At 33.9% G+C, this 11,802-nt stretch overlaps 2 protein-coding genes across 9 annotated transcripts in view; one reads left to right on the forward strand and one right to left on the reverse strand.

Moving 5' to 3' along the window:
• Positions 1–413: 413 nt before the first annotated feature.
• LOC128167435 (E3 ubiquitin-protein ligase TRIM36-like) lies at positions 414–7,183 on the reverse strand. Its single transcript, XM_052833157.1, has 2 exons — positions 7,135–7,183; positions 414–2,156 (listed from the first exon to the last, which is right to left on the reverse strand). The coding sequence occupies exon 2, from the start codon at positions 2,151–2,153 to the stop codon at positions 474–476; it is 1,680 nt and encodes a 559-aa protein (XP_052689117.1). The 5' UTR covers positions 2,154–2,156; positions 7,135–7,183; the 3' UTR covers positions 414–473.
• A 2,564-nt stretch (positions 7,184–9,747) lies between these two features.
• LOC128165465 (splicing regulatory glutamine/lysine-rich protein 1-like) overlaps positions 9,748–11,802 on the forward strand; it is a 15,587-nt gene continuing 13,532 nt past the window's right edge. For all 8 annotated transcript variants that reach the window (XM_052830042.1, XM_052830046.1, XM_052830043.1 and 5 more), the window contains exons 1-2: positions 9,748–9,979; positions 11,254–11,387. In XM_052830042.1, the coding sequence (XP_052686002.1) occupies positions 9,849–9,979; positions 11,254–11,387 (265 nt within the window). In that variant the 5' untranslated portion in view covers positions 9,748–9,848. The remainder of the gene's footprint in view (positions 9,980–11,253; positions 11,388–11,802) is intronic.

Below are 11,802 nucleotides of genomic sequence, written 5' to 3' on the forward strand. Positions count from 1 at the left end.
TTGACGCGACGACGTCAAAAATGAATCATTCAATGCTCCAATATAAGGATTATAATTCACTCATACATGTAACTTAATATAAAGGACAGCTAAAAAAATTACAGATATTAGATTTATTCTTTAGTGTCATATTTTCAACATTGAAATGTTTTGATTTCTTTGACATATACATGTACCATGTATACCAAATTGCGTTTTCTGGTTGTATTCTTATAATGCACATAGTTTGTTTTGACATAACATGCATAAACAGTCAATTTGTTGACAATAAACTCAATAAACTAACAATGATACCATGGATATGAACTAAATGAACGTATATTGTATATGCATGAATCTATTAATATAAAATATAGTTAATTATCTTTATACCAATATGTATTATATATATATATATATATATATATATATATACACAGTCAGTTTGTCAACGCACAATACAAGTAAACAATGTTACAGTGCTGTGTAATGTTCTAGACATATTGTATTCTCTTCACTTTACCTGTGTTGTATTCGGCCACAAAGAGGTTGTCTCTGGTGTCCACACATAAACCCCGTGGATTCTTTAAATGAAAGTTGTCAATGAAGCGGAGGAACTGTCCGTCCTGATCCAGGATGTGGATACAGTTATTATCCCAGTCTGCTGTCAGGATCCGACCATTGCTATCTGTTGTAATGCCGCATGGAATAAATGATCCCTTGGTAGTAGAGGGAGGACCAGTATAGGTAAACCTGAGTTTCCCAGCCTGATTGACCACCACTACTGCACCGGCTCCATGGCTTGACAGACAGATATCTAGGTTCCTGTTCTCACTGATGTATTTAATGTCACCAGATGAATAGAGAGGTCGTCCTTTGTCGTCGTACTGAATACTTTGTTTCTCTGTGGAGCCAGAGTAACGCACAACTTTTGTTTGTTTATTATCATCACTGTCCACGACAACCAGGAGTTCACCAGAGGAGGTACTGCAGACATTGAGAGGTCTCCACCCCAGTAGGTTGATCACTGTCTGTATCTGTGTATTCTTCACTATGTTCACAGTTCTATTTTTGTAATCAGTATAAACTAAATCCCCACTCCTTGTCACTGTTATGTCTGATGGATCCTTCCCTAACTTGGTTTGGACTGACTTCAATAGTTCCCCCCGCAGGTTGTATAGTCTCATAATTTTGTCCTTTCCACATGTCCACACCTCCTCATCACTCAGACAAAACACGCTTCGTAATCCTCTATACTCTGTGTTTATCTGTGAGATGATCCGTGGTACATCAATGAGCGGTCTGTCCAGGGGAGAAGATTCAGCACCAGGAGATTCCGTGGTGTAGTCATGCTCTTCTGTTTTGATAGATAACGCTGACAGAGAACCAAACTGTTGATAAAGCTGTTCTTTGTTGATCTTCTGAGGGGTAAAACTTGGTAAGGACACTATTAGTTTAGGAGGCAATCTTTTGAATTCTGCATTCCTGGATTTATAAGCTGAAACACGGATGACATCATTGGAAGCCAGTAACTTCTTTAGATCAGCAATACTCTGTGTGATTTCAAAAATTGTGTGTTTAATTTCATCTTCCTGTTTGTCTAAGACAGCCAGGTGTTTGGTGTCCATTTCCTCCACGTTAGATTTCATGTTTCTAATAATGGTATTTATTTCTCTGTGCAAGTTTTCTCCATGTTTGTCAATTTCTGTTGTCAATTCCTGTGAGTTTTCATTCAGAGCAGATTTCTGAACTGGTATACTGGATGCAATCTCTTGGTATTTAGGATAAATAGTTTTCTCGAGTTCTTGTAAATCTTCTTGAATATTTTCTTTCTTGCTGTCGATGATTTTAGTTATTTCAATTAATTTATGGCCCCTGTGTTTTTTAGAGAAGACACATGTTGTACAAATAGGAATATCACATTGTTCACAGTAAAGTACACTAATGTTTGAGGAATGTTTTGGGCATTTAGGAATAGATCCTCTCTTTTCAAATAGCAGAACTCTGTGTTCTTTGGATAGATCTGAGAGATGTTCCCCCACACATCTATAGGCTTTACACAGATGTATGTGACAAATGTCACAGTACATGGGAGGGCCCGGGGTCTTACAGAGATGACACCGTAACACATCCTGGGCCCAACGCTCGTCCATGACCAGATTACTTTTACTCATGTTCTGAAAAATAAAAAGTTAATTTATCACTTATATAATTTTTGTCCATTTGACTATTTCTTATAAAACTTTCAAATTGGTAGTTTCTAAAGAAAATAAAATGTTCTTGTGGCAAACAGGATGCTAGTTCTTTAGAGCTTAAAATACAGGAAGATATTTTTAAAAGTTTTTTAAAACGAAAATTCCTTATATATATAACTTGTTTTAAAGAGTGCGACTGACTATTTGGGACCCTTGATTTCCAATGAAACATCTTGGTTATCACTGGTTATCAATTTTTATCATTGGGGTTCCATGGGGTTCTTACGGGTATCCTTTGCGTTCCTAGGGGTATCCTTGGGGTACCAAGGGGTGACAATGAATTCCAATGCAATGAGCCCCTATGGTTATCATTAGTTATTAATTTTTATCATTTGGGTATCCTTGGGGTTCCTTGGGGTTTAAAGACGCACCCGTTGTAATTTATAGTTTACGAATGATAATCTAAGTTTATCTGTCTAAAAAAATAAGAAAAGTCCTAGGGGTCTAGATACTTGCGGGGAGGGGGGGGGGGATCGGTCATGTCCTCAAGCACTTGTGGACATGCTAGGCAGTGAATATGATATCAAGCCATATGAATAATTTAGAACAATGCTGGGGAAATTTAAACGTACCCAGGATAAAACGTACACCATTCCCATGGTACGTTTTCTCCAATTACTAAAGTACGTTTTCTCTTGGAGAAACGTACCTTATAAAAATCATAAATAACAGTTTTATCAAATGTTCTTGGAGAAATCATAAATAACAGTTTTAACAAATATTATGAGATGCAATAAAAAAAATTACCGGTTTATAATAAACGTGTGTATCATTTGTTGCTTTTGTTTTTATATACATAACCATGTACATTATTTAATTAGACAACAATTGTGTTATATACAAATGCACAGATATCACTTGAGCAGTTTAATTAGTCTACAATTAATCGAACGATATAAATGGAATTGTTAAAATTATTTAGACATAATAGTTTTGATTGCAATATAATTTTGAGAACTTAATGAGTATCTCAAGAAGTCGATAGCACGGTTTGTTTTTTGTATGGTAAATTATATGTCACCTACTATATATATATATATATATATATATATATATATATATATATATATATATATATATATATATATATATATATATATATATATATATATATGAAACTTTTTTTTCATTGCTGAAATGTCCCTAGAAAGTCTCATATGTCTAGTGACATTGAAATGACTACTTGAATTAGAATTATACTAACAAATTTATCAACTATCTAAAAATTATTTATAAAAAATAAAGTTTAATATTTGAGCTCAAATCATGTCCAAGTCCTTTAAATGTTCAACCATACATATTAAAGAAAAACCTTAAGGGATCTATATTAATTATTTATAAAATTAATTTATATATTTCTTTATATTTATTTAGATATACATGCCGTTTCAAATGAAAATTTTCTAAGAAAGAAGTGTTTTCATTAAGCTAGAGAGTTATAAACTTTCTGCAAATTAACGCCCAACTTCAAAATATTCATAAGCACGTGGTGTGACAAGCTAATTTTAGAACGTGCACAAGATGTCGACGCGAAAACGTGGTAGGTCCGTTAGCAGTGGAATAACGTGTTCTGGGAGAAAAAAGGGAAAGAAACAGTTTGAAAGAGGACGTTGGAAAATGAGAATCTATATTGAAGACCACCTTGAGCTGTGGACACGTTTTAAAAATTAATTAAACTTTATGTTTACTATGAGGTTGTCGACTTCTTAATTGCTGTTTTGAGTCGAGGGGCCCCAGAAGGAATAATTTTGACGTTCTATTTCATAATTGTTTGTTGTCAAATGTATGAAAATGATTTGACAAAACACCTCTCGTCGATTCACGGTGTAGTACCTAAACGGTTGCTATCCGTAAAAAAAACGACGTTCGCTGTTTCTATTCGAAAATTATACGGTTACTAGCTGAAAAAGATGCCCGACACAGTAAGTATTTTTCTTTTCAGATTGAACAAAATGCTCATTTTCTCAAAGATTTTAATTACCCTGCAAACTTGACAACCCTTACGGAACGTAACACACATTTCAACACTAAAATATCCAGCTACCTACATACAAGATGAAGAATGGACTTAAAACTTCGTGAATAACTGTCGTTGATTTGGGCACATGTGCAGTCGAATTAAGTTTTTGGACATGATTGCGCCAAAATCAAAGTTTTTTTTTGAAAAATTGAAGCGACTGATTTCTTAATATTTGTACAGAGAATAGTTTGATTGCAAGAATTATCCAATTTCTTTGTTTGTTTAAAAATGATGACGATTTTACTCGATAAGTCGTATGTTACGGCTACTATTAGACACCGGTTTCTATTGGAAATGTACACTTTCTAACCTCAATGAAATAACATCCATGTATATGCATTGAATCATACAGTTATATGTTATTCTATAGTAACCGTTTAAAAATACGCCTTTCGCAACTCTCCGACCTTTCCAACAGAGCTAGCTCGAAACCACCTCGAATGTATCACAGGTGCTTGGGGACGGGACCCTCCCCCCCCCCCCCAATATTCACCCCTCCAAATTCCCGAGTTATTTTTTCATCAGTTATATTTTTAATTATAAGTTGATGTATGCTGCACTAGAAAAAAAATCACAATTAACGCGAAATAAGCTATGTATAAAAAAAATATATACCACTGGTATATTTTTTATATATAGCTTGTTTCGCGTTAATTGTGAATTTTTAGTGTAGCATACAATACATCAACATATAATTAAAAAAATAAATGATGAAAAAATAACTGGGGAATGTGGGGTGAATATTGTTGTGGGTGGGGGGGGGCCGTCCTCGTGCACCTGTCGAATGAATTACATAGTCGTTCATGCCCCCCCCCCTTTTTTTTAAATTTTATAGAATTCGATTTAAATACATTATGTTTTACTATGTCGTGATATGAGCTAGCAGTGCCCGAGAAGTTGAGACTGTTTACCTGTATGACCTACCTATAAATGTACACATTTCATCCTTTATCAATTTTTTTTACATTTCATGAAAATAATATCGTTCCGCATGAGGTTAGTTAATGTTTGCGCAGTACTTGCCCGCTGACAAAAGAGGCGAAAGGGACGAAAATAAAACGAGCGAATATTTCCCTGTATACAGTAGTACATCATAAATTTTTGCGAGTAACAAAAATTTAACTTTGCAATTTGGAAATTCTAACTTGCATTTTTTTTTAGATGTATACCAGTGTATATAGTGAATTTTGAACTCTGATACCCATATGATATCAATAGAAAATCATGTTAAGGTGTTTTGAGACACTTCCGAATGGGAAAAAGATATCAGATTTTCCAATTACAAATCTTCATTAGAAATCTGTTTTTATTCCTGTGAAAATCTCCGGGTAAAAAAGGGATACCCTCCATAAACAAATATTCAATATTTTTCTTTAAATTGATTTTAAAGGTGAAAGAAACAGTAACTTTGGACAGACTTAATATGTCATAGGTTACTGTGGAATCATGGCTTTTAAGGGTGCATTTCGTAGGTTAGCGCTGCATGGTTGAACAGGATTTGGTGGAGTTGAAATCGTTGAAGCACTTGATGTCTCACATTCTTTGTCACATACTGTTTGATGTGTTTTAGATTTTTTTAGGCTTGTGCAGCCTTAAGTTTGATTTTCTTTTTCTAGCTGGAAAAGAAATTTAAGTTTCATATAGTAGCCGGTGCATCGTATTCAGTTATTTCAAATAGCAACCGTAACTTTAAAAAATCATTTGTTGTCAAATTATTTCGATCAAAATATACTTTCTTGTTTATTTTGTATTACTTAATGAATCAGAATAGATAAATGCTTTTTTCATAATATAGAGCAAACAAACTATGATTTGTAGATGAAAATATCAGCTTAAAACTTGGTTGTATCAGCCTTTTATAAAAAAAATAGTTCGTCACCGACCTAGGAAATTTCTCTATTTCTGGTTATTCATAGGACTATTTTCCAAACTACATTTATAAAATATTATAATAATACCTTACATGTTCGTGCACACGGATTATTCAAACACGTACATGGTTTAGGTACATTTTTCGTCAATTTCGTGGCTTGATCCGTGCGTTTCGTGCATGCTTTTTTCAACTAGCAACCGTTCAATTTTCGAATAGAAACACCGAACGCTGTTTTTTACTGATAGCAGCCGTTTAGGTACTACACCGTGCGATTGTTAGCGACACCAATACGCAACAATTCATATAAAGTGCAGATGGCCATATCTGACATATTTTTCTGTAAGCAGCACAAAAAGCTGTCTATATAAATTCAAACACAACTGTAAACAATCTCGTTCACCATGCTGCTTTTCTGAATTACTATTCCCGCGCACATGCGCAAATCCACCTCAAGCTTTAATCGTTTATTAACATGCAAAGATAAATAGCCGTTATTTATTTTCAAATCATGGCTAGTACTTCGTAATTATTAATCATTAAAAAATCCAAATTTTCTGTAAACTTTTATTTCGTATATGTAGTCATGCTGGCAAAATTTGGGACTGATTTTCAACATCGCAAAAATGCCATTAAAAACGGCATATTTAACCGATACATATATATAAAAAATGACTATTTTACATTCCTATCTAACAGATTTATATATTCATATATTTCTCTATATTTATGCAGTATAAAACTAAAAGTATTCAAAACTATATTTAACATTATGTTTTTGAGTTTAATAGGCCGGGTACATTTACTTCAAGAGAAAACGTACCCAGCAAGAAAGTGGGTCGTTTTCTCTTGTGTCCGACAGCAACATTTTAATTAACGATTCCCTCAAAATTACTCATAAGCTAGTACATTTTAGAAAATTAATTTCGCTAACTCTGTTATACATGTAGCATTAGGTTAAAATCTTCAACAATAAGAAATAACATTGATACATTTAACAAACTACGCACCTCATAAATGCCTACAACTCAAAATGGCGACAATAATCCATCAGATGCAGTTTGTGTTGCGGGTATCACCGTGTAGAATCGCACACAAGGGGGTCGTGATCGGTGTAGCGCGGGGCCGTGTTTTGAAGCGGTGAAAGTAGGCCATCGAGTTTATTCAAAAACTTATTTTAATTGAAATCAATTTTGAGAGCCAAAAAAATTGCAGGGAAGACAGTGATTATTTAGAAACTACCTCTAATAACACGGGACTTGAGATATCTTTGGAAAACCTCAAACACTTAGACAATATGCAGGTGGGGTAGGCGCCATGCATGCATTATTTTCAGGGTATTTATTAAGCATTTCGAATCTTACTTCAGAACTAATTCCAAGTTTTTTCGTGAAAAATCATTCAATGTGATTAGAAAATCTATATTTATAAGAAAAAAACCCATCTCACATTAGGAATTGGGGAGTATTTGATCGAAAACCCCTGGGGCTGATGATCTTGTGGCGTAGGGGCTGATGATCTTGTGGCAAAGGGGGATGTGATTCTTTTTTTATTTTAGAATTTCTTAAACAACAATCCACATGTTAACCAGTTTAAATATTTTCTTTATAAAAGTATATCATCTATTATAACCCTTTTCAATGTAAGAAAATATATAATTATCATTTATTAAAACGCTCTGCAAAACTGACAATTCACTGTCACAAAAACGTTACGTTATGATCTAAAATTTTAACAGTATTTTTGGCGTTACTTTAATGTTTACAAACACCATGCGTGACGTCCGAATGTGCTTTATACTTTACTGGCAGTCTTGCGAACAATCTTAAATTAAACATGAACCTTTTGAATATAAATTGATAAAAACTCCGTTAAAGTAGCACATTTAAGCACTGTGGAAGGGGGTATGTTGAATTACTAGGGTTGTTTTCTGATCACTACATTTTTTAACCAGTGAGTCTTTTGAAACATGCATCGAACGAATTTAGACAGATTGATTTTAACCCAATTTTAGAAACTTAAAAAATGAGCAATGTGAATTTAATATAAAGCTTTGACTTTAAAATTACAAGCAAACAAATAGTAACTACTGTACATGTATATAAATTAATATATGTGCTACATGAAATAATGAAGTTTTTCTGTCAAAGTATTTCTTTTGCACGTCGATAAAAACATTGATTATTGAATTCATTGTTAATTAAAATTACCTTCGTCGAAAACATGCGACCTGTCCTGTCCATACCGCCAACACGCTGTTTTTCCCGCCTCATGAACAAACCATGTTATATTTCCAGTTTAACTTTTTTTTTAAATTGTCAGTCAACCCAGGCTTAATTTAATTCTAATATATGGAATTATTTCATTTTATATCCACGATTTTTTTTTTATCGTTATATAATGTTTTTTATCGTTCTCGGGATATCCATTTAAGTGAACACACGAATTTACGAAATCTAGATTACAATCAATACTTTTAGTACTTACATATTATACAGTTACTTTCATGACAATTTTTATTCAAAAAATTACAATGTTCAAAAGAATTTCTTTTTATTACATGCATGCAGTTTAAATTTTATTTTCCAATGATTCCATAAAACAAAGATTCTACCAAAAGTCAACATTTATACCAAAAAAAAAACCAAGGATAGTTTCTATAATATATGTGGATTGATTTACACATATATAATGGTTCTTAAATTGAGATGAATTTAAGAATATATATAAATTACAAAAAAAGAATTATAGCTATTAGCAAAAGTATCTTGAATAGATATAGAATTCAATACCAACATGTTTATCGCTACATTCAAATGCGAAATTTGTAGGGAAAATTTGCTTAAATGAAATATAGTCACATCCCCCTTTGGCCACAAGATCATCAGCCCCCTACGTCACATCGAGTTTTCGATCAAATACTCCCCATTTCATAATGTGAGATGGATTTCTCTTATAAATATAGATTTTCTATTCACATATGACATTGAATGATTTCAGTTGAACGAAAAAACTTGGGAAGTTCTGAAGTAGGATTCGAAATGCTTAATAAAATCAGGGACGTATATACTAACAGTTAGTACATACGTCCCTGATAAAATACTCTAAAAATAATACGTGGGGCTTACCCCACCTGCCTCATGGTTTTCCAAAGATATCTCTTGAAAGTCCCGTGTTACTATGTATATAGGGGTAGTTTCTAAATAATCACTGTCTTCCGTGCAATAAATACTTTTGGCTATCAAAATTGATTTTAATTCAACAAAACAAGTCTTTGACAATTCGATTACCTACTTTCACTGCTTCAAAATCACGCCAATCACGCCCCCTTATACTGTGGTTTCATCAATATTCGTTGAATACCAATTTTCGTGGATTTCGTTGTTAAGATGATCCACGAAAATAAATGTTTAATGAAGTTCAATTTCAACTAACATTTTGTATAGATTGGATCATTGGCAACGAAATTATGTATCCTTGAAACTGTGGTTTTCAGAAAATCCACGAAAATTGATACCCACGAAAATTAATGAAACCACAGTATGCGATCCTACACGGTGGGTATACAGCTGGTATAGGGGGAGCGGACGCCTATGTGCAATACGAAACATTCGAGAACGATCTGTCTACAACTTATATTGGACGCCATGTTTTTCGGCTTTGAATTCGTTATTCTCACGTTTTTACTGTAACATTGGAAGGAATTCATCTAATCTGCTGCAAAATGTCGGAGAAAATAACAACAAAGGTGATTCAAATCACCAACATTGCGCCCAATGCCACCAAAGACCAGATGAAAACGTTGTTTGGGTACCTTGGACGCATTGATGAATGTAAAATGTATCCTTCGAATGAGTAAGTTACATATTTGTTTGTTTATGCAAATCAGATTTCGTTGATGAACTTATAATAACTAATCTAGAATTGTTTTAGATATTTTTTTCGGGAATCTCTCTCGTTCGATCGTTCAAACTCGAAAATATAAATTATTGGTATGCCAGTATGCAGTATACAGCCATTTACACTGTTACAGGTATAGATAATAGATGTAAGGCCTAGTCCGAAATATCTAACGTTTTTGTGGCTTTTTATAACTATTTTCATATTTTACATGCAAGGAAAAAAATCAGAACCATGCAGCGCCATTCAGGGTTGTCTCTAAAAATTGAAGTAGAAGGAAGAAATGAAAAAGTAGAAGGGGGTCGGGGGGCTTGCTTATAGCTGCATTGTGTTGAAATGCAATAATAGCCGGGTAATAAAGGCATTATAGGCAGGGGAATTCCCCGCCTCCCGGGTCTTAGAGACAACCCTGGCCGTTACAAAAACTGGAATTCCACCTCCTCCAATTGGAAGCGGCATTAGACAGTTTGGGCACCAACCCCATTTGGTGATCTAAAAGGTTGGGACCACCAAATGGAAAAATCAACACAAGGAATTTATTAAAAGAATGTTTAATCCTGAAGCAAACATATCAGAGTACTTGCTCGGGTAGTGAACCTGATGCACTTTGTCTCCATAAAAATGTTATACGAGTTGAACAAAAAATGAGTCCTATTTTGTGGGTAAAATAGGTATACCATTCAGGCATTTAACCACCAAATGGGACTCAAACCTCCAAATGGAAGTTGGTACCCAACCTGTTAGATAAACTCGATTTTAATAGATATATATATATATATTTAAGCTCAATAATACAGCCTTAAATAAAATTTTAATGCACATTTTAATAATCACACCGATACACAATAATATTGTTTACCTATTTTCTTGCGAGATTTCAAAAAATGCACGAAATCAAAACAAATCTCAACATTTCGATAGAATTTGTTCCACAGCCTGTTTATGGGATGTAAGGATCCATAAAAGCAATATCAGTGAGCAGTAATTATCATCGTTTTATTAATTAGTTGTGAGTGAAACATTTGATTCACCTTGTAAATGCCGGTATTTAAAATCAAGTCAAAAATGCCGCTTCCACTTTGATGGGCGAATTTTCAGTTTTTGTATTGGCACCTGTTCTGACGTTTTCCTGGCAGGTAAATATCAGATTCGTTGAAAAAGCCAGGAAAACTTCAGATATTTTGGACTAGAAAGACCTAACTGACATTGCTTATTTTTTATTATTTCAGATTACCTGAAGGTGACACCTCTACCAAAGTGTGCTATGTGAAGTATGATGATTCGGTGAGCAGTGGCATTGCTCTTCACTTGACCAACACTGTCTTCATTGACAGAGCCCTCATCATTGTTCCAGTCATGGATGGTAATTACATGCAGTTTATTTATTTGGAACAGACTTGAATTTTATGACAATTAAGGTGAGACGACACGTTCCTCAATTTTAGATAACTTTTTCCAGGAATTTGTTAGTGGTTTACTACTACTTTGACAAGCCTTCTTGCAAAAAATTAGGGTACCTTACCAGGCATTTCTGCAAAATACTAGAGTATGCAATTTCCTACAATGTATATAATCTTCTTCAAAATACACTTGAATTGCTGTTATAAAAATAAATACATCTACACCACAGCGAAATTCAATATATTAGAACTATATCTCCGCCGGGGCGGGGCTTTGAACTCACGACCTCTAGAACCAATACCCTTCTGACAGTGAGCGGCCACGGTTCTAACCACTCGACCATCTAGATATATAACCACATATAAGTAAATTTTGAT

The sequence above is a fragment of the Crassostrea angulata genome, chromosome 10 (assembly GCF_025612915.1).
Source record: "Crassostrea angulata isolate pt1a10 chromosome 10, ASM2561291v2, whole genome shotgun sequence".
Taxonomy (NCBI): Eukaryota; Metazoa; Mollusca; class Bivalvia; order Ostreida; family Ostreidae; genus Magallana; species Magallana angulata.

What these genes read in the sequence shown, in the direction of transcription:
- LOC128167435 (XM_052833157.1), bottom strand. Translation starts at nt 2,153, where the DNA reads ATGAGTAAAAGTAATCTGGTCATGGACGAGCGTTGGGCCCAGGATGTG.